The following is a 27487-nucleotide window of genomic DNA, read 5'->3' as shown; positions in this document are numbered from 1 at the left end:
TGGGATTTAAGTGCACGTTTTATGGAAGCGCATGCTTAAGTTCTTTGTTAAGAGGGATGAGCTTAAGCATGCACTTAAGGGTAAGCATGTGCTTAAATGCTTAAATGTTGTTAAAATCAATACCAGGGTGAGACCCGGAGACAGAACTTCTCTTACTTCTAGCGAGGGTCCCTCCAAAACAGGGAGAAGACATTTACTGGGAAGTGAGAAAAGTTTCTATTGATGCCTCCATGGCTGTACTTGTTCTGTGGATAAACAGGATTTCAGTCAGAGGTGTCACTTTAGCATGTTTCACAAGAACTCAGGGTCAGATTATTAAAGATATTTAGGCACCCAAAGATGCAGATAGGCATCTAGTGTGGATTTTCAGAAGTACCTATACACCTAATATTCACTGATTTTAACAGGAGTTGGACACCTAGGTGCCTTTGAAAATCCCACTAGATACTTAAGTACCTTTACAAATCTAGCATTAAGTCTACTTTGTTTAAAAAAAGTGGAATTAAATCCCAGGTATATTTGCTATAGAACATGGTTGGTTATATTTAGAATCATGAAGAAACAGTTCAAATCTTCACATGTGAATATTGTGACTGGTCCTTCATGTTTTCCCCCCTCCTCTAGAATCTAGTCTGATTTAGAAGTTTTAGATTTCTAGCCCTTCTCCCTAAGAAGGGCCTTCACTCTATAGATTTAAAACTCTGCTGGCTCAGGATGACCTCTCAGGTACACATACCACAAGCACACAAAAGCTTAAAATGTATTCATTCCCATCCGGACTCTCATTGGGATTACAAACTGTACCCTGAGACACTATCAGATCTATTTGGGAAGACAGGAAAAAAAAAAAAAAAAAAAGGATATTACTGCAGATACTATTATGACAAAATTTTACAGACAATCTGTTCCTCTGTATGGAAGACAAGTCTCCAATGTAGATCCATCCAATTCTTCCCCTGCTGCCCACATCACTTTCAATTGAGAAACAAAGCTAAGCTTCCATTTGGAAATCCAAGTTGCTGCCAGTTTACATTCATCCAGAACTATACATGCCAGCTCTCAATCAGAGATGAAAACACACTAACATCAAGTCATTTCATAACTGGTTCTGAGACATAAAAAACAAGGAAGTTGTCTTATAAGATAACCATGTAATTTCACTTGTAATCGACAAGGACAGCTGCCAAAAACAGCTACAATATAAGCAACAGTCAACAACTCAGAGGAAGACACTCTCTCTCAAGCATGTTCAGTACTGGCTGCAAGCATCTAAGGACAGTCACAACTGAGTCTGTTCCAGGACCTTCAAGGTTCTCTTAAAATAATTTAATTTACATCTATTTAGCAATAGTACAGTCCTCCAGAAGTGTGTTCAGTATAGTCTACTAATGCAGGACAGAAGACTGCCAAAGTATTTGCCATAATTCAAGACTGTCTATACTGTCCCCTTCACTTGACATAAAAGAACCACCGCCATTCAGCTCATAATTCTGGTGCTCTGAGAACAATGAAAAGAAGCTATCATCTACCTTTATGTTAAGTTCTCAAGAACCATGAGCCTCTAGCCCAATTACATTGGATATAATATTTCTAGGATGTGCCCAAAGCCTATGAGCCATATGACAAAATTGCTCACAATCTCCCCCACGCCTTCTGTGATTGCCGTGTCTGTCTAGAATGTAAATTCTAGCACAATTTTAAAGCTTGTTGAGTCTATTTACAAGTTTTATTACCTGTCCACACAGCATTACACTTAGAGTAGGAGTTTCCCCTCATTTTGCAACTTTATGTACCACTAATTTTTAATTATCAATTTTCAACGTGTAAGTGCTTCCCTTTCAACATGCTTTTTCTTACCTTCCTTCATCAATAAAGTCTACTACAAGTGTGCTGAGAATGAAGAGGATGAGGAGCGCAATGAACATGTGGTAGATTGTCCGGATGTGGTTCACTTCAAACAGCTCACTGGGGAAGTGGTCCAAATGAAGAGCAATATCATTAGCACACATACAAATAACATATAGTGTCTACAGTACTTTCTCTTCCAAATGTTTCCTTTCAATGTGAAACATGCCCCAAAAAGTACAGCACAACTAGGAGACAAGAGATCTGGGTAATAGTTCTGACTTGCTACATGACTAAGTCACAGCTCCTTTCCTCACTTTCTCCATCTGTAAGAGGATGATGATAGATACAACTACCTCACCGGGGTATTGTGCAAATTAGTTAATGCTTGTGAATAAAAGACACTTGGTTCTCATATAGCACTTCCACCTGAAGATCTCAAAGTTCTTTCTTTGAAGGTTGGGTAGGTAATCCTCAACCTTATTTTTACACAGGGAGAATTAGTCACAAGATTAAATGACTTGTATAAGAATTTAAGGGGGACTGTCAGCAGTGAACAACTGAGACAGGTCCATTAAAAGCAATGAATACAAGCAACAAACAGTTTCTCCCAAAAGGAATTTAGATTTGAGGAGCCAGCAAGTGTTGTGCTGTGGCAGCCATCCAACTGGACCACAGCTATTCCTAATGCCTCCCACTATCACCATCTTTCTAGCACATGTGGACACGGGCATGTGGGAAAAGGTTTACAGAACCCTCTAAATATGGGAAAGGCAGGCAAGCAAGCTACACTGCTTTGTAGCTTCAGAGAACCATTATCCTTCCCCTAAAGATACAAGGTGCAACAAATACCCATTTTCTTAGAGATAAAGCTCCAGGGACATTTGCAACGACAGATGGCTGGAAAAAAAAAATCAACAGGAATCGGACATAGAAAGAAAGGGCTCAACTATAATAAAGCAGAGGTCCCAAAGTGAAGATACTGAGGGTGGCCAAGCGAGGCACTTTTAGCCAGTATGCTTCAGAAACAACAGGTGCAGTTAAAGTACTCACTCCAACAGGGATCTCCTAGCAGTAAAGAGCTTTCCATGTTCTGGAGGTGCTCTCAAGCCCCTGTGAAGAAGGAGATTATTAAAGACAAAAATGTTAAAGGTTGCAGGAAACATAACCTCATCCAGGAACCAGCTTACTTGGTTTTGTGCAGGTCTCTCTCTGAGCAGGTAGCTGCAGGGAAGGTGGATGTTGCTGTGGAGGATTCCAGAAGCACAGCCTTTGCTATCAAACGGTTCACAAACTCTGTAAAGTGACTGTCCACCTCCTTCATGAATGCTGGCTTCAACTCCTGATAAAGTGGAAATCGGTTCACATTATTTTTTATGCCTTGATGGGTTGAGTCAGCTGTGAAACGCTACCATGAATTGTGCTTTGAATAATGCTTATTCATCTTTTGATACAATGCAGAAGAGAGGAAAGCTATTGATATTCTGGAGATAACATTTAAAGAAGGTGAAAAGTAAAAATTAGGGGTGGCATGTACGTCATAAGATGTGGGACCAAGTAAGTTAAATGTAACTTCCTATCCCTGGAAACAAATCCCTGCATTCACACAACGTTATGTTACATATTTAAACACAAGAATGTCAGAATTGGTACACATGATGTACCACTAGATTGTCCATGTTGCACTATGAGGACAGTGCCTTTTGCTTCCACAGTTTTTATGTTTAACCATGTAAGTTTTTGGGGGAGGTTAAGGGGGTAGAGTTGCAAATTAATTTCTCACATGAACAACAAAATGGTCCCAACTAGTCTTTGAATTTTACACCCTATCAAAATGAACGTGGGAAGAGAAAAGAAAGGAATTCACAACTGTGCTACTGCCATTCTTTGGCTAGAGGCAGTTTTCTGCATGGCTGTGATTACAGGGCAACATGTGAAAATGCAATCGTAGATGAAACAATAGCAACAGAGAAAAATCAAGCAAATAGGCCCCGAAGTATTGAGCCCTCGGATTCCCATTAGAGTCAAGAAGAACTAAGGGTTCTTAGTACCTTGCAAGGCCAAGCCCTTTAATTTGCATTGTGGAAAGATTATGCCACTTGTACTTTTGATATTTACCGTTTCCAATTAAAATATTCCTGCATGACAGGCTAAGATGCTTGCACTGTATTGTCAAAGGGGACAGAGCTGACTAGGTATGCCATTACGGCATGCTCAGAGGTGATTTGACAAATTGTACACAATTTTTATTCTTCCCTCTCTATGCAAAAGTCTGCTATGGGTCCAATGGTTTAATCATAAGGGTGTTTAGATACATTTTTGAAAGGTTCTTTGGATAACAAAAAAGAGGTCTTATGCTGTAATGTTACATTCTCAATTACTTCAATGACAGCTGAAGGAATTTTTGCTTAAAGCCTATATTACCAGTTTGTATAACCCATTTCCTAGCTGCACATTGCTTTCCAGCTTGTAACATACTAGGAAACGCACGATAAAGCAGTCAGTTTGAAGAGTGTGCTGATGCAAGGGAAGTGTCCAGCTTATTTGCAAGGGAGTTAAAATGGTAAATTTCAGACAACCTGTAAGAAGAGGTCTTCAGACTGACTGTGTAAAGAAAACTATTACTGCTCGTATGTGCTAGATTGACAGTTCTGGATAGTGAAGTGTTCTTCTCACCCACAGAAGAAATATGGCAGAAGTAGTGGTAGTGAAAGTTTGGTAGTGAAAGTTTTCCCATTATATATATACATACACACACACACACACACACACACAGAGATCCTGAGATGCAAGCAACAGCATAAACCATGGGTGGGCAAATTTTTTGGCCGAAGGGCCACATCTGGGTATGGAAATTGTATGGCGGGCCATGAATGCTCAAGAAATTGGGGGTTGGGTTGCGGGAAGGGCTGAGGGCTTCGGCTGGGGGTGGGGATTCTGGGGTGCAGGAGGGTGCCCCGGGCTGGGACAGAAGGGGTTCAGACGGTGGGAGGGGGAATCAGGGGTGTAGGTTCCAGGTGGCGCTTACCTCAAGCGGCTCCCAGAAGAAGCAGCATGTCCTCCCTCTGGCTCCTATGTGGAGGCGTGGCCAGGCGACTCTGCATGTTGCCCCGTCCACAGGCACTGCCCCTGCAGCTCCCATTGGCCATGGTGGTGGGGGAAGTGTGCGGAGTCCCCTGGCTGCCCCTCCGTGTAGGAGGCAGAGGGGGGACATGCTGCTGCTTCCAGGAGCCGCATGGAGCCCCGGCATGCGCAGAGCAGGACAAGCCCCAGAACCCGCACCCCGGTTAGAGCTTGAGGGCCGGATTAAAATGTTTGAAGGGCTGGATGCGGCCCGTGGGCCATAGTTTGCCCACCCCTGGCATAAACATTAGCCTCAGGAAGACCAGAGAGCCATGCGAAGTTAATTCTTCTTGAAAATCCAGAGACTATGAGAAACAGACAACAAGAGATCTGGGGCCAGATTCTTAGCCTCACGTTAGAGGAACTACATTGATCTACACCCATTTGAGCATCTGGCCCCTGGGTTAAATACCTGCAGTTGGGCTGCTCTTCAAAACACCAGCCTGGTGGGGAGGAAAGATGGTGAAAGCTAACTAGTAAGACAACAACGCTCTACTCCAGAATCTTTCCAGAAACTAATCTTACAAAGATTAAACTTCTGCAGCTTAAGAGATGAGCATTTCTAGGCAACGGATTTCAAAAACATGGGCTTTAAAAGAGTGTCCTACAATGAGTCACCCCATTTTGGGGTGCTGCCAGGAAGGATCACACAAGGATGATGTCTTATAAAGAAAAATTTCTAGGTATTATTTGATTTCCACTTTGTTATCTTCTATCATTGGAATAGCTAGCTAATAATCATTCCACTGATAGATTATTCATTTTAAAAATTCTTCAAGCTTCTTTATTTTCCCTTTCTAAGATACCTTGAAATTCACTATAAAATAGAGAATTGCAATCTCACAACTGGTACTTTTGAGAGGTGCCACTTTTACCCAAGACATTATCACATGGTATCTAGGAAAGAGAAAGCTGAGTAACCAACTTTCTGTTGCAGCTCACCTTTGAGATCAGTAAATATCATGATCATCATTTTTGCTTCCTTATGATGTGTAATGAAAGCCTGAAAGTTTCTCCTGATTCTTTACCTTAGAAGAGGAATACAGAGAGAAACAAAGAAGGGAAGACCAAATGACTCTTTGGAGAAGCTAACAGCTGGAACTGTTGCAGAGCTACATGCGTTTGGATCTTACACAGAGATTTTCTCCCCGTTATTTTTCCAGGTGTTTTGAGTTGGATAGACTTTTTAAAAAAAAATCCCTTCTCCATCCTCCCCTGTCCCCAAATTGCACGATTCATCCTTGTTCCTCGTGATACCATAATGCTACTAGTTATCCAGCTATCCATAGATTCCTAGAAAAGAAGACAGGTTAGACAAGGCATGAAATACTAATAAGCAATAGGCCCTCTCACATCCTAAAGCAGAAAAACAAGTGCACATTTTCTTCCCTTTGGGGGCCATCTTTACCAAAATACCACATATCTAGGGAGATGCATTCTTAGAAACTAGTAATGTGTAATAAAAAGGAAAATACACCCAGTCAATTAAGTGAACATTGTGCTTAAGACTCAGACATTCAGTTGTGAAAGACTTGAGATGTGATTGTATGAAAATAAAATTGTGTGCTAAAAAAAGTCAAATTGTAAGACAGCTCTGCAAGTTTCTTGAAGAGCTGGAGAGTCTCCAAGTCTCCTACTCTCCAATCCAAACAAAGATCTGTCCATGGCTCTGCTCAAAACAAATTGCAACTGTTAATATTTAGCTTATTGAAAATATTTGCTCAGCAACCACCATGGGAACAAATAAATGTCTCCAGCACTTGGAGACAGTAGTTCTAAGTTGCTGACTGCCCCTAGAATTGCTTCCACTCATTCATTAAAAAGAGGCTTAATATTTTACAACGGATATCTGGATTTATCCTTTTAAAAGCAGAGGGTGAGAAGACGATTTAGTTGAGCAGGGATTATGGCTGATACCACTGTAGATACAAGAATGCTAAAGCAAAGTACCAGAACCGAAGCCAGAAGAGGAGGAGTTATGGGATTCCTGCTGCTACAGAAAGTAGGAACAGTCCTTTCCAAATTTCAGAATATTAAAATACACCACCTCCCCTTCTCCATTCCCCAAGGAGCAAGGGATGGTGGACAAGGAAAGAGTCCTCATGAGGGTTACCAAAGTAAAAATAAATAAATAAAAAATGTTACCTTGGCACTGTGCCAGAGAAGTGTCATAGCTCCAAGAGTAGGGTGCATTATGGCACCACTCCTCATTCCCGAGGACTGCCCCCTCCCACACACTTACATGATCCACTAGTGTCGCTAGGGACAAGGAAAGGAGGAGCCTATGCAGGTGGTCTTGCAGTAGCAGTTTCTCCCAAGTCTGCCCGATTGGCCACAGGGCAGAGGAAGGTAATAGAAAAGCTTCCCAATGGGAAGCCAATGCATGCCCTCAGCACGTACCGCCTTTACTCCCATAATTAAAGGAGCAGCAGAACTTCCCTCTCCCTCCTGAAATGCAGGCAAGCACCACCCCATGCACATGGTTAGTGCATGTGCAGCTCTGGCCCTTTTTCTTTCCACCTCAACTTATCAGTGAGCTGGAGAAAAGGAATCTGGCTGATTCTGCAAGCGCCAGCCAGCTCAATAGTAGCGGGCATGCAGGGAGATGATAGGAATTCCAGTACTGAGGCTCTTGTGAGCTCCCCACAACCCCTGATACTACGCCAATAATTCCCTACACCTTCTTCCCCATAATAAACCAAGTGGCCTAGGAAAGATACAAGGGTTTTTTTTCCATCTAACTCCTGAAAGGTCATCTATCCAGCTGGGGAAGGCATATGTTTGGACCAGGGCTAGCTGGTAGTGAGAGTACTTGCAGGAAGTAGGTCTATTGGCCCTTTAAGCATGCTGGAAAGATGGCAAGTGGAGGAAAATTTTCTGCATCAAGCTAAATCTATAGTCCCTGTAGTATGCAATGATCCATTTCATATGGATATAACACCAGGTTGACCAACTGCCCTTCACACCTTGGAATGATGGAAAAGCAGCACTGCAGTTTTGAGACTCTTTGGTAAAGGATGACCTCCAGCAGCTTTCCTGCTCTACTGTAATGGCTGGTCAGGGAGGACCAGACCTCTGAACTCCAATGGCTATATTTTAAATAAAATGGAAAGATAGCAACACTGACGCACTCTACAGGATTTCGGGGGTGGGGGAGCTATAACTGAGCCTTATACTGCCCCCCCATCCCCATGCCACCTGATATTCTCCTATCCACAGCCTATAAGAACCTGTGGTCCCTCAACACCTCATTTCTATGGCCCTGCAGACAAACAATAGTTAATTGAGAAAAATAAATATAAATAGTCCCTTTGCCATTATTGATTATTTACATTTACACAATATCTTCCTTTTGCTTAATCTCGGAAGAAAGGCATCATTCAACACTTAGAGCCATGAAAAAAATTGTAAAGTGACAGATTCAGCATTATGACTTCCCTATAGGACCAAAGAAATAAGCAGCTGTGATTAGAAAAAGCTTTCTATAAATACAAATTTATTGAAAGCAAAAAAACTATGAAGTAAAGAATAAAATATATGTTTAAATGCAGTATAAATCAGTACTACTTCCTCCCCCCCACCCCCCCTGTGTGAATTTCTTTAAATGGGACATCAGAAGTCCCCTGATGTTCCTTCAGGTGCAATTCATGATTAGGCACCAGTGTTCCAGAGAGAACAAGGGGGAAATGGAACAAGCTAGGTTTAACCAGGCCAGTGCTCAGGGAGCACACAGTGCTTACATGTCAATGGAATGCTGCTATGGATCCAAAAGCAAAGGGGTTAAAAAACTGTAAGGCTATTGAACAAACAAGCAGAGTTGAAGTTATTACTCACTCTCCTGCTCACTACACTGAGTATTTCTTTGTCTGCTTATGGAGCTGTCAGCTGACTATAAAGTGGCTGAAGTAGCAGTCCCCCTGCCTCCTCCCAATGTTGCTGGATCTCTGAGTGGTGAATCAACTAGTCCGGGAACACTGGATCTATAAATACAGAAATTAAGCTCTCTCAAACAATTAAAGTGTTTGTTGCCGTTTCTAACTGCCAAATGTGAAGCATGACCTCAAACTGAGTTTTGAACTATAGTTAATACTCATTTCTGTATTATTTGTCTGAAGGGTTCCTTCTGTAGTCTAAGTACACTTTAACGTTTTATCTAAGAAAGGATCAACAGTGGTAATCAGATCATTTTCCACCATGATATCTAAGATTTCCCCTATTCTCAAAATAGGGAACAGTCATTGTGTGGTATTGGTTGGCAGAGTTTGATTCAATGGTTTCTGCTGTGCATATCCAGGTTGCTGACAAAACTGAAGCCCTCGGCTAAAACCTGAATAAGGTCAAACTTTAAAATAAAGAGAAGCATGTGTTAGAAACTAAATAGATATTAACTGGTTTCTTTTACTAAAAGGACAGTGTGTTTCAGGTTCTGAAGTCTCAGGTTCAGAGTTCTCAGCCAACAGCTTCCCAAAGCCCATTTAGACAATGTTTAATAAATCACTTACAGTTAAGTAAGCTAGTGAGATCTCCAGTCACATGCACCACAGAGTTTTAAACAAGAGAATCAGATTATTGAATAATTGTCCTATTTACCGTGGAACCTGAGCCATAACAAAAGGAGGGAGAGTGTCTCTGTGGGAGCCATGCTGTGCCACAAAAAGCATCAATCACAAACTGAATGATGGAGAACAGGCTTTCCACTGCTCTGACCAGATCCTTGAAAGAAGATGGGCCTCATCCTCACAGCTTAGCTCTCAACTGTTGCCCATAACTTTTACTTCAGTGATATTTTCCAGCCTTAACAGCTTTAGTTGTTTAACTATCAGCCAAGCAGCGTTGTTCTCAATCTCAGTGCTACCTGTGTGACAGAAGAGTGCACTGCTCCTGCTTAGAGTTTAAAGTCCAGGAAAGGACAGAGTATTCAGATCTTAGACCACAGAATTAGGCACCTAAATAAAGAGTGCCTGATTTTCAAGAGTGCTGAGCATCCACAACTCTCATTCAAGTCAGTTGGATTTAGGCACCTCAAAGACAGGTACTTATTAGGGCCTAAATCTATAATTAGGGATCTAACTCAAAGCTCCTGCATTTGAAAATTTGGACCCAAGTTTAGATTCCAGCAACAGTTCACACTGAGAAAAGAGAAATGTCAGAGGCTCCACAAAAATCTGCTAAGGATTTTGCTACTGATTTTACATGGAAAGCACACAGACACTATGGTGACAGGTAGCACTATAAAACCCTAAGATAGGTAAGAATTTGCTGTTTAAATTCTGAATTTTCAAAAGTTACCTGAAAAAGTGATCAGTAATTAGCTTGTGCATGTTGTCTTCTTGTGTGCAGCTCTGTCCATGAGCAATTGAATCTTACTTTAGGCCAGTGGTCCCCAAACTTTTCAGGATCGTGTCCCCCTTTACTCCTGTTCCTCCCCCCCACCCCCAGAAGCGAGTCTGCAGCTTGGGGGGAAGGGGGCAGCATGAACAGCAGTAAGGGGGCCAGGAGCAGAGATGGGTGGCACTCCCTTCCCGCACCCCCCCCACCCATGGGGGCTGGCCCAGGCCCCAGTCGCGCCCCACAATTTGGGGTCCTCTGCTTTAGGCCAAGATTCAGGAAAGCACATTAAGTATATGCTTAAATGCTTTCCTGAATTAGAGTCTTTGAGATTGCTAAACTGACCCCTTTTTAAACAGCTACATAGTATCTCATTGAAGCTGTGGCTGCACACGGGTTAAGTGTGGTTGACTGCTAATAAAAGATTTTCCATATTCATATTTAATTGTTCCCAAGTTAGTTTGCTGCCATATTTTCCCCATGAACAGAATTCATTCCACAACAAACTGTTTAAGCTAGAGGGCTTTCTGTAGCCCATCAGCCTCTACCACCACCAGATTTTCTGATAATGTCACAAAGCTAAGGTGTGGCAGGAAATTTGCTCCCCATCTCCCTCACGCTATATGCCCCCCCCAAAAAATAGGGCTGTCAAGTTATTAAAAAAATAATCATGATTAATCACACAGTTAAACAGAATACCATTTATTTAAATATTTTGGATGTTTTCTACATTTTCAAATATATTGATTTGAATTACAACAGAATACAAGGTGTAGAGTGCTTACTTTATTTTATATTACAAATATTTGCACTGTAAAAACAATAGTATTTTTCAGTTCACCTAGTACAAGTACTGTAGTGCAATCTCTATCATGAAAGTTGACCTTACAAATGTAGAATTATGTACAAAAAAAATTACTGCACTCAAAAATAAAACGAAGTCCACTCAGTCCTACTTCTTCTTCAGCCAATTGCTCAAACAAGTTTGTTTACATTTTCAGGAGATCATGCTGCCCACTTCTCATTTACATTACCTGAAAGTGAGAACCAGCATCGCAAGATGTTTACATGCCAGATGCACTAAAGATTCATATGTCCCTTCATGCTCCAACCACCATTCCAGAGGACATGCTTCCATGCTGATGGGTTCTGCTGGATAACAAGCCAAAGCACTGCGGACCAATGCATGTTCATTTTCATCATTGAAGTCAAATGCCACCAGCAGAAGGTTGATTTTCTTTTTTGGTGGTTCGGGTTCTGTAGTTTCCCCACCAGAATGTTGCGCTTTTAAGACTTCTGAAAGCACGTTCCACACCCAGTCCCACTCAGATTTTGGAAGGCATTTCAGATTTCAAGTGTGGTAGCTATCTTTAGAAATCTCACATTTATACCTTTTTTGTGTTTTGTCAAATCTGCAGTGAAAGTGTTCTTAAAAAATGAACATGAGCTGGGTCATCATCCGAGACTACTATAACATGAAATATATAGCAGAATGTGGGTAAAAACAAGGGGCACACAATTCTCCTCCAAGGAGTTCAGTCTCAAATTTAATTAACACTTTTTAAAAAAACAAAAAACAAAAAACGAGTGTCATCAGCATGGAAGCACGTCCTCTAGAATGGAGGCCAAAGCACGAAGGAGCATATGAATCTTTAGCGCATCTGGCACATAAGTATCTTGCGAGGCCGGATACAGCAGTGCCATGCAAGTGCCTGTTCTCAATTTCCAGTCACACTGTAAATAAGAAGCAGGCAGTATTATATGTTGCAAATGTAAACAAACTTGTTTGTCTTAGAGATTAGCTGAACAAGAAGTAGAACCGAGTGGATTTGTGACATACATAATTACACTCAAAAAAACCAAACAAAAAAATCTACATTTGTAAGTTGCACTTTCACAATAAAGAGATTGTTCTACAGTACTTGTATGAGGTGAACTGAAAAATACTATCTTATGTAATAAAAAATTGCACTAAAAATGATAAATATAAAGTGAGCACTGTACACTTCGTATTCGGTGTTGTAACTGAAATCATTATATTTGAAAATGTAGAAAAACATCCAAAATTTAATAAATTTCAATTGGTATTCTATAATTGTTTAGATGTGCAATTAAAACTATGATAAATCACAATTAATTTTTTAGTTAATTGCATGAGTTAACAGCGATTAATAAACAACCCTACAAAAAAGGTAAATATTAAGCTGATATTGACATTTTCTGCATTCCATTGGTGTCTCACTGAGGCCCTCTTAGCATGCATACATTTTTATATATATATTACATATATGCATGCATGCTAAGTGGGCCTCAGTGTGTAGATAAATCTCTGCATTAAGTATCTTTGCGTAACTGTATCATTTTCATATGACTTTGTATTACGCCTCTTCATATAACCTTGTATTAAGTCTTTCCATATATAACCTCTATTTTCATACAACTTTGTATCAAGTCCTTTGATAGAGGAACTTTGTACTGAGCCTTAATATAATGTTATAGCCCCTAAGGATAATTAAGGTAGAAGAAAAATGTCTTTTCACTAGGAGTAGAATCAGATCTCCCCCCTTTTAATCAATTGCCCTGTTGAATGAATGAGTAAGGCATGGAAGGCAAGCACCTCCAGGCAGCTGCAACAATTGGAGAGGGGATGGAAGCCAGACTGAAGAACAATAAAGCTTGTCAAGTGGGCTCATTAAAGAAGAGGGCCTTGGGAGTTAGAAGCGAACACCTTCTTTTCAAAACACCCTCTTTGAAAATAAATGTGGCAGCATTAAGACAACACCCAGAAGGAAGCGCCACAGATGACCAACTGACAGACCAGATTTTGCATCTGTGGTATAGATTTGCATGAGAGGGAAGCTGCTATAAATGTGAAGCGTCTTGCAGAGGATCCCGGATCTCGTCAACATTGCAGCATCGATCCGGATGGACAGAAGCCCGGCTCCACCCCTCCCCCATCTAACTCACTTGGCTAGTGAGGTTAAGGGGAGCAACTAGTTGGTAACAACAACAAGACAGAGTGTGCTTGTGTGTGCATGAGTGTAATATATATCATATGCATATGATACAGTATTGATTGATACATGTATTACCAATAAATGTGGTGCTTTGCCTTATCCCCCCGAAAAGATCCTGTGCAGTACTTTAAGTACAAGTGAAATACCAATGGAATGCAGAAAATGTCACGTCAGCTTAATAAAGATTTACAGTGTGTATGTATAGATATAAAAAATATAAAATTTAAGTCAGGAGAGTTGCCAATTGCCAAGAACATTTTAAAGCTTCAAAACTGTTCACCTCATTGAAATCCTAAACTTGGCCACATTAGTGCACCAAAATGCATATAGAGGCATCTTCCCCTCTTGTGACATGCCTTCAAATTCACTTTAGTTACCCCTATCATATAATGAAACTGCATGTTCATCACCCACTCGCCATACCACCAAGATTGCGAAATGAGACTTCCCCAAGGCAAGGGCATTCACCTTTCCTTCTAAGAGTTATTCATTCTCTGGCATCAAGTAAGATTGTGAAATTACAGATCACTGCTGTGGAACACTTGTGATGTTAATAAGTGTGAGTAAGGCACAGTGTGTCAGGAAGAACATGCGAACACAAGAAAACTGGTTGCTAGGATGAAGAGTGGAACTCAATGCTGCCCCACTTAGTATGGATACAGGGCACCCTTGCAGAATAGCATGGAAAGGTTTGGAAATTCCTTCTTTGTCTTAACAAGGATAATGGCAACCATGGGGGGAAAGGTTTAACAAATGGTTTAATAAAGCCAATGGAGAGTTGGGAAAATAATGTGGGAAGGAGGACTGTGGAAGTGTGTATAATTTCTTTTTCTGATCAAGTATAAAAATTCATTCCTATATCAAAGTTCTCTACTCCATTCCCAGGGAAGGGAAGATGGCAAAGGAGTTTCCCTTGGTGTTCCAAAGTATTTTACATATTCTTAAGTAAAGTGAAGAAAACATGTTTTTTTCTGATATTCATTTCAAAACCTTCTAGGCAGGAGATGCTTGGACAGGAAAAGGAAGCCCTATAGAAGTTTAAAGTAGCAAATGCCAACATCACTTCCAATAGGGAAGACACTGGCTGAATATACAGTTTATTAAAAGTGATATTATTCAGGCTAGGAAGCCAGAAGTCTCTCTGAACACATGACTAAGTGTTGATAGTTTGCCTTCCCATTCGAAGATCAGAGCAGGACATGCAAACAAGCTTGTGCCCCCACATCCCTAACAAAAGCAGCCCTGGATTTGTGGTTGTGACGACTCAACTGAGATGTTACTTTATGTTGCTGCCTTTATATTGGAAGAATTTTAAATTTCAGAATCTAGAGAACTTAAAGTGATTCTCTTTAAGAGGCAGTTCAACTCTGGGCCTATTGCTTTGAACAGTCATCCTTTAAAAGTGAACTACTAGTATTAAAATCTCATCCTGTAGACATATGTCAAATGCTCTAAACAGCAAAGATAAATAGGGCATTCAGTAGACAAGCACCTTGAGGGAAAAAGCTGCTTCCCCACTCTACCAGAAATTGGTAGTACTTTTAACCCCATATCACTGTAGAGTGACCAAGCACATAATTCAGGAGAACGCTGCCAGATGTAGTCTGCAGGGAATTAAGTCACTGTTAAAAACCACACTACTGTTGCACAGACTATTATGTTAGAAGCTGGGATATTCTAGTAGGTCCCCTTTAAAAAAGGCGTCATGAAGAATGAAGAAATTCTCTAGAAATTAGAATCTACAACAGACTGTCTGCATGTCCTGCTCACAAACATTTATGGACAACACAACCCTGTCTGCACTAGGAGAGTCACCTCCGGCTGCTGAAGGAGTGCAGGGCTCCCTGCTAAAAAGGGTGGGAGAAAGTATCTTAGCTAGCTCCACAGCAACAGGCAAGAGTACCAGGCAGTGAGTAGCCCATTCACTGGATTGAACATCATGAGGAACTTTTTCCTTTAAACATTAAACCTACAGATTGCCAAAAATAGCAGTCCCAGCTATATGGTCAAGGGGTAATACAGCCAAAGCAAGTCAATTTGGATATGGGTATCAAAGTTCACATGCTTATTTGTAGAATTAAGCTTTTGGGGCCCAAGTACAACACAGGCTGAGAAAGAAAAACAAATAGCCGAGTTAATATTTTGACAGAGATGTCACTAATGCTGTACAGGGCACAGGAATAGGTAGGGGAGAATAAAGGCTTGTGTAAAACCACTACTCCTAAGTGATGTCTGAAAGGATGGCATTCTAGAACATTAAACCAACAACAGACAAACATAAGACAATGGCATTTCATGTTTTCCAGGAGTCTGGATCCCTCTCAACCAAGTAAATGTTAAGAAATATTTACCTCAGCCTCTGCTATTAGCTGCATTTTCTTTGTTATCCCGTGGTCAACATCAACCCAACCTAAAGGAGGAAAAGCAAGTATTTAACAGTTATGTTTTCAGTAGATATGACATGGCCAATAAAGATGCTCAGAAGCACAAAAAGAGAAAAGAAGGAACAGCATACCCAGCTCATAGAAACTGAATTTACCATTAACTTTGTCTCTGATAAGCCAAGGGCCCCATTAAGCTCGGGACTGACAGAGCTGTAGGAAGTTTAGAAGCCAGGAGCATTTTGGTGTTTTACGTGGATGGTGATTTTATTAAACTGCTGAAACCCAAGCACTCAATAAACTTCACAAGTGTCAAGTCTTCTCCCTCCACCCCCAACATCAAATATTTTTAAGGTTCACCAGGAGCCAATCACTACTCTTATTTTTGATACAAGCAAGAGGATAAATGCACACACGCTTGTCAGAGTTAACCACAGGAGTTCAAATTAGTCAGGTGACAAACCAGCTGCATCTTCGTATTAGATCATGCCAGTGCTAGATTTTGGAAACTTACTTTTGCCCATTGCTAACCATAACCTAGAGTCATTTTCAGTATGTCATTTATTTGTATCATCATTAGGGCTATGATTTGGTCATGGAAGTCGTAGAATCTGTGAGTTCCAGAGACCTCCGTGACTGGAGCTCATGGCACCTGCAGGGTCTCCCCGCAGCCCGTCATGGTTGGGAACTGTGGGGGCCCCAAGCTCCGAGACGCCGCAGGAGTGCCCCGGGCGCTCCCAGGCACCACTGGTGGTGGGGATGCCCCAAACTGGGAGCCATGGGCAGTGCGGGGACCCCGCAGGTCTAAGGCGGGGGCCCCAGGGTGCTGTGGGGATCCCAGAGCTCCCCATTTTGTCATGCATATTTTTAATAAAAGTCATGGATAGGTCACAGGCAATAAAGAAAAATTAACAGAAGCCCATGACCTGTCTGACTTACTAAAAATGTGAGACAAAATCTTAGGGCTTGGCTACACTTACATTTTATAGCGCTCCAACTTGCTGGCTCAGGGGTGTGAAAAATCACCCGCTTGAGCGCAGCAAGTTAGAGCACTTTAAAGCACTAGTGTAAACAGGCTCTGGGCACTGGGAGCCACTCCAACTCGTGGAGGTGGATTACCAGAAATACTGGGAGAGCTCTCTCCCAGCACTCACGCACGACCACACCCGCACTTCAAAGTGCTGCCACGGGAGCGCTCCTGTGACAGCGCTTTGAAGTTTCCAGTGTAGCCAGGCCCTTGGGCTTAATTATCACAGCACCTAAGAGCTGCAATTGTGGACCAGGACCCCACTGTTGTAGCTGCTATGCACACACAAAACAAACAGAAGGTTCCTGTGGCAAAGAGCAAACAATCTAAGTAATAAGTCACACTGACTGCAAGAAACAATGGATGAGCTTGGGCCACAACAAGACGACCAGATCCTAGCAGATTTGGGTAACAAGAAAGTACAAGAGACAAAAATTAACAGACTCCCTGCAGAAGGGCAGTTTGGAAATAAAACTCAGTGGGAAAAATACACCAAGATGCCTACACATCTTGAAGCAAAGATACAGTACTCAAAGAACCATACACCATTTAATGTTTATCACTGTGCTTAAAGGACAGAGTCCAGATGTTATCCATATTTATAACCACCCTTTGGAAGTTTGAATCTGAAGCATATTATCTTACTGGAAATCTTTCCATCATGTATGCATGTAGGTATATTACTATAGGGTTGCACACAAAGAACAGTGTTGATTAGATCCTTGTTCTGTGAGAACTGTAGCAGTTCCTTGCAAATGGAAATTTAAATATTTAGAGTATTCTATTCTAATACGTTGTAGCAAAACAGATGGGAGGTGTTGTTCTGGCTTTTACATAATGAATAACCAAGGCCTTGCTATGCAAGAGCTGTGTTTCCTGCTAGGCACAGTGCCTGTATCTGGTTATCACTCACTAAGGAACACAATATCCCAACAGTTGAATTCAGAGTAAGGACGCTAAATGGTAAAGGATGGGAACAACTGATAACATTTTGGCTTTTGGAATGTTTTTTGTTTACAACTACATAAGCCTTGCCAAGGTTCCTAAACTTGGCCAACCCTGAAACAGTGATAAACAACTTTTACAAGGCCACATGTGTCTGTGTGGGCCTTTTCTGTAGTTTTCTCATCATAATCTTGCAACTAATTCAGAATGGCTAGGTAGAAATGGAATAGTAGTTCACTAGCAGCACATAACCCTCCAAACAAGACCTTAACATGTTGCTACCTTTTTAAGTAAAAAGCACTTCTCAAGTTTCTTATTAAGCAAAGGATTCTTAGCAAACAGGTGTAAAGACTTTAATAGAAACAAATCTTGAACCACCTCCCCCCAGAAAATCCACAGTTACACTAATAAGTATATAGAGAAATAAATATTGGCCTGTCTATCTCGCTAAGGGGAGGCCAGTTTATAAATCAACCCATAAAAAAAATTAATCTCTTTGGTGCCTGAATTTGTGACTTTCACATTCACTGTAATGCTTGTCATCCTGTATTTAAAGCTTTGCCACTTGCATGAAGAACTTTACACCAGAAACTTGTTACACCCAATATAATAGGCAGCCAGAAACAGCATACTAAGAAAACTGAAGGAACAGTAAGAAATAGTGGCTCAGTTATGCTTCAGAGAATTTTTTATAGTTTTAACAGGAGCGCAGAAGTATACTGTGTTGTAATACAACTTTTTCCATTATTTTGTAGTGTTGTTGCATCCGTGCTTGTCCCAGGATATTAGAGAGACAAGGTGGATGAGGTAATAGCTTTTATTGGACCAACTTCTGTTGATGAGAGGGGCAAGCTCTTCTTCAGGTCTGGGAAAGGTACTAAGAGCATCACAGCTAAATATAAGATGGAATAGATTGTTCAGTATAAATAGTTCCACATATTGTGAGACACCATTCAAGGTGGTGGGGGAAGGGGTTCATGGGTTTCAGATTGTTGTAATAAGCCATAAATCCAGCATATTTAGTAAAACTATCATTTTCAATGTCTAGCTAAGTTATGAATTTAAGCTCCCAACTCGTCTTTTGAAACTGTTGTGCAGGTTTCCTTTGAGGATGAGGACAGAGGTCAGATCGTTTTGTGAAAAATGTTCGTCCACAGGAGATAAAAGACAAAACACCATATCATTTTTCCCTGGGAATTCTTTCAAGAGAGTAGTGACTGTTTGATTTCACCCACAGTGTTCCACAATGGTTTGTCTGGTGTCTATGGGCCTTCCTTTGCTGGGCAGAAAACATCTCTTGTGGTGAACTAGTATTTCACACTTGTTAATGCTTCTCTCCTGACTCTGAGGGTTTCCAGTTTCATAGCAAACACTTAAATATTACCTTATAACATGGTTTAAACATTATAAGTGAGATTAATGGATGCAGCAACTCACAAGCATTTCATAAAGTCCAAACACTAAACCCATCTCTATAAATCTAATACCAATACTAACATGCAGGTGAGTCAGACAGGTGTCCAACGACACTTTTGTCAGTGTTCAATGAGGTCTAGGGGCCTTGGCATGAGCTGGCACCTGGTCTGCCAGTGCCACAAACACTACTGCAAATATATCAAGATCATCTTGCTGAAAGTTACCAAAAATAGAGATTTTCTGGTTGCCAGGCAACTTCCCCACCTCTACAACTTAAGACTTAGCCCAGCATTTAAGATTACTACATTATTAAATGCAGGCAATTCTGATTTCAGAGATAATTTGACTAAGATTCAGAGGATAGAAGAGTAAATAGATATTTGTAGCCAAAAAGCCCACTCTCTCCTTTATCTCTCACAACCTACTATACATTAGTCTGAAATTGACCTAGAGCACACAAGGAAGAAACTGAAACATTTACTATTAAGTCACAGCTTTGAATTTAGCATACGTTTTACTGTTAGATCATTTAATTAGAAACCTCAAAAATTACAACTAGTCAAAAAGATTCTGTGAAAAGTTTATCCTTTTTGGTGAATGATTTTGAAAGTTGTTGAACCAGCTCTATTAACTAAGGGGGAATTATACTAAAGTAACACCAAAGGAGCACTGTTAAGAATAACGAGTGGGAGAGAAAGGAAGGGAAGTGAGTTTGATATAACGGTGGTTAACATCATGACTATCAACATTCAAAATGTGGATTACAACTGGACAGATCAGCAAACCCAAGAATCCTCAAGAAAGACGGACCCACAGACTCTGGGCCAGAAACAGAGAAACCCAGAAACTGTCTTAACAGAATCTAAATATCCAAAACAGTCATTTTCACTGTTCTCATGTTACAGTATGTACGTTGACTACAAATATTTAAATGTACTAAAAAGTTAAAACAAAGAAGTAGAATAGCTAAATTGTGATTTGCCCTGGAAATCAAATCTCTTAAAAAAACACCACACCAAGAGCTCCGTCTCCTATTTAATACTGCTCAAAAAAAACTTATAAAAGTGAGTCAACATACAAATACACGTGTGTACAGAAAAAGGGGACAGTTCATTTATTTTCTGTTACATAAATTGTTGCTTACTCACAAGGAACATTTGACTGGAGGAGGAATCCACACATGATGATCTGTCTGAGTTGAGGTCATAAAATTGATTTAAAATGGGTCTCTTTGGAACTGAAATTTAAGACCTACCCACAAGGGAAGTCATACTTAAATGACTTACAGGTTACAACATCCTCTCATTGCAAAACTGTAAACTATGTTAGCATAGCAGAAATTAAGAACGCCTAGATACTGACCTTTAAAATAGGGTAGGGTGCTAATTAAAGGGGAAACAACCCAACCAATGAGACTAGCAAACAAACTTGCAGGATCTTCTTTGAGAGACAATATGGTTTAAAGTGGGCTTACGTTTTGTAAAGCACCTTCAAAAATGGTATTTAAGAGTGCTATCTCTGTAAACACAACTCTCCATCTGAAAATTAAACATGTCTCTTCTTCTTGTTCAACACCTGAGCTGGTGAAAACTTAGGAAAAAAAAGAAAAACAAAAAGACATGCCTCTAAGGGTTTAGATGACCTAATATGGGAGATACCCTCTCACTATATAAGTAAATCAAATAAGAGAACCACCCATAGGTAAAATGGATTTCTCCAACGAAGCGTCTGCAGTTAGGTGGCCACTCCTGGAATGTCACTTCTCTGAATAGGGCCTTCCTTTCAGAAGTCATACAAGAGACTTACAAAACTTCAGTCTTGTGTATTGCAAACCCCCAGGCATATGTCAAACAGCCTCCAACAACTACATAATGTGAAGATGCGTAGAATTCATCTTTACACACAAAGGACAGTGAGATAGCCATCTAAATGCACAATTCTAGCAGGTGTTTTATAGATGCATGATGCAATGCACATAGCTAGAAAAATTTAGTGTTTTAACTGAAAAAAGTAATTCAAGAATAGCCCAAGGGCTTTGACATATACTTTGCACTTGTAAGACACCTTTCACCCCAGGATCTGAACGAGCTTAAAATATTACACCTCACTACTGAGGAAGACAAATTATCCTTATTTTACAAAGGGGGGAAACAGCTAGAGGTTAAATAATTTGTCTAAGGTCACATACCAAGTCAGTAGCAGAAGTGAGATGAGATCTTAGTCCCAATTCTCAATCCTTTATGCCAACCACTAAATAGAACACTACCTGCCTTAAGTTAAACTAACCTACAATTACTTAGGTGCAAGGCTACCATACTATTCAATTTAACAAGTTCTCCATTTGCAATACACAATACATGTTAATAACTACTAATAGTGTTTACTGAGTTAAGTTAATTTTTACAGCGAGCCAATGCAGGCATGTTATGACTCCAGTGACTAAATAGCTCAAATGAACTACTTAAAAGTACATGCAGGTCACAGAGGGCATGGTTCATTGAGCTGCTGTCCAAAAAGGAATTAGATTAAAAAACTTCAGACACAACTCGTGATCATTTCACTGGCAAGCTAGAAAGTGCCAGCATTATCTAGATTAAGAAGTTTAGCACTGTAGGTGTCTTTTTCTGTCTTCTTCAGGCTTCCTTCACTAAACCTCAATGATTTTGCCATAACTAGAGAAGCAGAAAAAGACAGATCCTAGAATAACTGGTGTTCTTAAGTTTGATCCTACCTGATCCCGGTGAGAAAAAGCAACTCTGCGTTTGATTTCCACAGAGACCACCACACAATGGTCTTGCTGAAGCAAACGCCAGGAATATGGATCAACAAAAAACAGAATTCCAAGCAGGGCAGATAATTAATCTGATTTAAATCTAAGTCAGTAAGCCTTATTTAAAATATCAATTGTAATTTTCATTAATAAAGGCACCCATCACAAATTCAGTCTAGCTAGAATAGAAATAAAGAGATTAGTAGAGCCACCCAACAGTTAAGAATTAACTCTAGGCCACAGGCCACTTGTAGTTTTCCACTCTCACCTAAATAACCTGGTTGTTTTTGTTTGTTATAGGTAAGTTTATAACTCTTCCTTCTAACTTCACTTTTTGTTCCACCCCTTTTCTGTTTATTTGAGATAGCTAAGCTGAAATATTGCCTATTCTGAAGCCTGTAAGATCAATGATTTTCTCTGTTAATAAACTCCGAAGTCCCATTCCTTCTTGCGGAGAAAGCCCATCTCCTACTCAAAGATTTCACCCACAAGGATGACAGCTCCAAAGTGCCTGAGGAACATGTATACTTGCAAGATATAGTTGTCAAGGAAAAAGGCACTCGCTGAGATGCCAACAACCAGCTGCAGAGGGAATTAAAAATGAGAACATTAGCTTTTAATTTAATTCTATAAGAAGCCAGAGTAATGAGAGAAGCAGTACTAGAAAGATGTGTTCTTGGTGGTGGGTGTTGCCAAAACAGGCTGGCTACTTCATTCTGGCTAACACTCATGCCTCGATAAAGCAAGTTGCAGTAATCCAGCCTGGAAGTCATGACGGAGTGGATGACTGTGGCCAAATCATTCAACAGCATGAGGCATAGTCTTCTAGCTAGACTCTGCTGGAAGGTGGCATCTTTCACAGCAACAACTATTTGAACACTCCAGCAGCAGCAAAGAGTTGAAGAGGACCTCAAAGCTGCAGACTACTGATGATTATCGGAGGACTGATTCCCTCCAACAGAGCAGGACAGCCACCCTATTAGTGGTTCCATTGGTGCTTTCATTGTTTGGTCTTCCCATAATGAATCCTATTCCTTGCTATTTGTGCTTCAAAAGTTTTCAAAGGGCAAAATGGAACAGTGAATTCCATAGGTTCGCTCCAATCCTCAAAACTCAGCTAAAGCAGTGTATTGTCTAACTTAGATATTGGGCTATTCCTACCATCCTGCACAGGTAGAAGAAATCTTCAAACTCCACCATCAACCAGCCTCTCCTACAGGATGGAATTAGGGGAAGGTGACAGGGGAGTTCACACTGAGTTCTGTGTAATCAATCTTATTTTTCCAGCTTGTGTGGGGAAGTAGGAAAAAGAGTTCACATCAAGTGAGCTCCAGTGAAGTGCCTCCACTTGCACCAAAAATGAAGCGCAAGCCCTGCAGAAGCCCCTTCATCAAGCCAATGAGAGTGTGAAAGGTATGGGAGACGCTCCTGATATTTTATGACTATATGTCCAGCTACTTGTTATTGCATCATTTGCTATAGGACTACGAGGATTAATTCCAGCAGGAGTTACTTGACACTGTCCACAGGAAAGGTGACTGCAGCACAGCCAGGAGTTCCTTAGCAAACATCCAGGACTATAACTAGGATATGCTGCCTCCCCACCTCTGGTGGGCTGCACAAACTAGTTTGACCAGGTTCAAGAGACACAGGGAAACAAAGAACATTTGGGACTGATAAAAGGTCTGCCCCCTGAAGACAGGGGAGGAGACCCATGATGGTATAAAAGCAGACTGAACCCCAGTCGCCAAATGTGGGGGTGTCTGGATAAGCCTCCCTAATCTTTACATAAAACAAAAAATGCAAGTAGATTGCTTAATAACATGCATGTGTTAATAACCCTTTGCTCTCGTTCTGCTTTGTTCCTGCTATGAAATTGAAAAATATGTTGTTTTGAAAGGATTGTTTTGTGTCACCATATCCACATTCCCAGCTCCTGAAGGGAAGGCTCCAGCCCCGCCAGCCCTGCTGAAGAATCACAGTCAGTACAGCAGGATCCAGTCTGAAAGTGGGAGAATTGTGGGATTCCTCCTTGAAAGAGGTGAAGGTAAGAGGCCTGTCATGCAGAGGAGATGTCTTCAGCCAGACTAGAGTGGGCTGAAGGTACAGATAGCCCTGAACCATTACTGAAATAACTCACCATTGTTTGAGTTTTGGAATGGCCTCTCTGCCTCAGATCTCTTCTGCATTTCATGCTTCTCAGGGGTCCCATGTGCTGTAGAACTCGGGTGGCGGTGTCTTACGGAAGTATAATCTTCACCTACCATTGTAGACTACCACAGAAGAGAGAGGAAAGAATTAGTTAGAAAAAGGCCTCAGACGTGATGCATTTATTCAGCTATTACATATGCTAGATTTTTCCTGCCTTTGACTGCCCACTGGAGGCAGTGGGGAGAAAAAAAAGAAGTGGATAAATGGGATTGACAGTCTAACAAAGCTAACCCCCTCTCCCATCTCAACTATCTACATAGTGAAATCTGTACTAAGAACCATACCTCCTCCTCCCCCCTTCTCTCCACACTAGACAGTAAGTGGGACAGTAAAAAATTAATTCCCCCCACATTCCCAAACCACCTCCAATACACAAACCCTTCATTTTAAGCAACTAGGAATCCTCAGGGCTCCCAACACAGTGTTGGGAGCGTCACTTCACAAGTGAAGCCTTTAAAATGCTTCACTATGCAACTGATTTTTCCTGGTAATTTACATAGCAAAACCTGCCTCTCAACACTGGTTTGAGGGTTTTGAGATTCCTCCCCTCCCTGCCTTTTCAAATTCCGTTTTGGCATCATGGAAGAGAATAGTAAGCCTGAGAATACCAGACACTCCCCTTTCTGTAAAAAAAGCCCAAGTCCTCAGTAAACCTTGTGCCTTATTTAGACAAATGAATGATTGTGCTGCAAACCACAGCGAAACAGGAAGAGGGAGAACTGTGTTTGTTTAAACCACACCAAACCCAACAGCAGGGCCCATTGCTGAAGGCTGAATTATTAGTAACACATATTCCTGCACCACCACCCCCATATTCAAAATGTAGACCTGTTCTTTAAAGGGAGGGAGGGCTGTTATTTCCCACAGTCACCAAGAGAAAAATGGCATCTTGCCCTATTCTTGAGTAACAAAATGGAAATCTATGAAGCTCCCTAAAGTTGCACCTGCAGAGACTGATGTTCAGACTGGGCTTCCAAAATACCAACCACACACACTTTTCTTTCATAAGACCAGCTCCTTACATTTATTTAAGTGCCTCTCATCCAGAAGCATCCAAAATGTCTCTGAGGTCCATCAGAGTATACTCTGTGTGCATATTTATAAACACATGCACTACACTCACTACTGCAAGGCAATATCCATTTAAGAAAATTTACCAACACTACAACCAGGATTGAGACTCTTGCAAGAAGAAACAGGATCTCTCTCAATCACATGTGGTCAGGCCTTCAGCTTCCCTTCTCATTAAAGAGACAGCAGCTCTATCAGCAGTTTCCCTTCCTCCCCACACCTCATTGGGCACTGCTTCTGTATAGACAAAGGGAAGAATGCCACCTACTGAACCACCAGTATCACTTCCTGAAGCACCTATGTATTCCTTGGAAGCCCCATAGCAACTACTACTAACCAGGCCCAGTCCTGTCTATTTTATGAGATGACACCCCAAGCTGAAACTATAAAATAATCAAGAACTATAAGAAGTAAGAGCAAACCTTCCCTGTTAACACACACAATAGCAGGTAGTTTGTGTGAATAATCATTTAGATGACAGGTATTACTCCCTTAGTATTCACCCCTTCTTGTCAACTGTTGAGAATAGGCCATTTCCACCTTAACTGAATTGGCTCGTTAGCACTGACCCCCCCACACACTTGGTAAGGCAACTCCCATCTTCTCATGGGCTGTGTATTTATACCTGCCTACTGTATTTTCCACTCCATACATCTGATGAAGTGGGTTTTAGCCCACGAAAGCTTATGTCCAAATAAATTTTGGAGTCTAAGATGCTACAAGGACTCCTCGTTGTTTTTGCTGATACAGACTAACATAGCTACCACCCTGTAACCTGCTTTAATATAGATTTACCCAGGAAATGACCTTAGAGGAAGAGTTACTATATTTTCGCACCAAGTACCAGACATAATGCACTGGATCAGACAACTGGTTGAAAAGGACATGGTCCACACACGCAGGCTTTGTACACCACTGCTGCTCCTATCACCCCACTGCAAAACCAGTTTGTGTTTACTTCACATATTCCCCAATGTACTGAAGCCATTACCCCCTGAAAAATCAAAGTTCTAGCGGGGACTCAGAAGTCCAGTGTTAACTCAACACATGGTCACATGGAGCATCGGAGGGGGGGCCCAAAGTTCAATACCTTTCTAAGCAGCACTTCCAACTCCGTAGAGGCTGTAAGGACTGCACATTCTCCTCTGGTAAACCCACCCCTAGACCCCTTTCCAGAGGGGCTTTGGAATAGTGAGGGGAAGGGGAATAGAAGTTAAAGAGGAAGGCGGGGGTCACCGAAAGTAAATTTAAGAATATAACTAGAGTAAAATAGTCAGTATTGTAGGTACAGTATGTTTAACTACCATACACTAGACTTGGTTTAAAGACAAATATAGCTCTTGCCTAAGACAGACTTGATGATATGAATGACATTTATCATGCAAGATTAAATAAGGTTTTTGCACATGGAGAAAGGGATTATATTTGTGGGGAGTCTGTCTTAATCTGCACCCTCAGTATTAGAAGGCAGAATATTTGGCAACTGTCAACATGTAAGTCTAACAAAAAGAAAACTTATCTCTCTCCTCTAATCTCCTTTAGAGCTGAGCCAATCACAAGACAAGGCTAAGATAAATCAGAGATTTTCAGATGCACTGCAGCAGACAGGGTTAACTGCTTTCTGAGTGTCACCTTGACACACATGAAAGTCTGAAAGAATACAAACAACAACCTACAATACAGACACAAGAATCACCCCATTTTTCTGGTAGGTGAGAACTCAGACAAGGGAGGATTTAATGTTACACCTCCCTCACTTAAGGGGAAGTGACTTTCTGCACCCACAACTATTAATCCAGACCTTGAAATTAGAAACCAAAATAACTGAGCAGCAGCAGACTAAACCCCCTCACACTTGTATTTTTAATTATTTTCCCTCCCCTTCTTTGTCAAGAACTCCCAGGTTTCCTTTTTATGCCTCTGTCCAGTTTAAAAAACACACAGAGTCTGGTGGCACCTTAAAGACTAACAGATTTATTTGGGCATAAGCTTTTGTGGGTAAAACACCCATGTGTGTTTTACCCACAAAAGCTTATGCCCAAATAAATCTGTTAGTCTTTAAGGTGCCACCAGACTCCTTGTTTTTGTGGATACAGACTAAGCCCTGGTCTACACTAGGACTTTAGGTCGAATTTAGCAGCATTAAATCGATGTAAACCTGCACCCGTCCACACAATGAAGCCCTTTATTTCGACTTAAAGGGCTCTTAAAATCGATTTCCTTACTCCACCCCTGACAAGTGGATTAGCGCTTAAATCGACGTTGCCGGCTCGAATTTGGGGTACTGTGGACATAATTCGACAGTATTGGCCTCCGGGAGCTATCCCAGAGTGCTCCATTATGATCGCTCTGG

The 27487-nt window shown here is 41.1% G+C and overlaps 1 protein-coding gene across 3 annotated transcripts in view; it reads right to left on the bottom strand.

The window, feature by feature from the left end:
• SOAT1 (sterol O-acyltransferase 1) overlaps nt 1–27487 on the bottom strand; it is a 47862-nt gene that overhangs the window by 15922 nt on the left and 4453 nt on the right. For 2 of the 3 annotated variants that reach the window (XM_084636560.1, XM_084636559.1), the window contains exons 2-6: nt 23993–24125; nt 15665–15723; nt 3036–3187; nt 2899–2958; nt 1858–1965 (exon numbers count right to left, since the gene is read on the bottom strand). In XM_084636560.1, coding sequence (XP_084492686.1) covers nt 1858–1965; nt 2899–2958; nt 3036–3187; nt 15665–15723; nt 23993–24119 — 506 coding nt within the window. In that variant the 5' untranslated portion in view covers nt 24120–24125. Of the gene's footprint in view, nt 1–1857; nt 1966–2898; nt 2959–3035; nt 3188–15664; nt 15724–23992; nt 24126–24441; nt 24461–27487 lie in introns of those variants that run through there. The other variant, XM_084636561.1, reaches the window with a different exon arrangement.

Source organism: Lepidochelys olivacea, assembly GCF_965140295.1.
Source record: "Lepidochelys olivacea isolate rLepOli2 genome assembly, chromosome: 8".
Taxonomy (NCBI): domain Eukaryota; kingdom Metazoa; phylum Chordata; order Testudines; family Cheloniidae; genus Lepidochelys; species Lepidochelys olivacea.
This window is presented reverse-complemented; position numbering and strand designations above follow the sequence as displayed.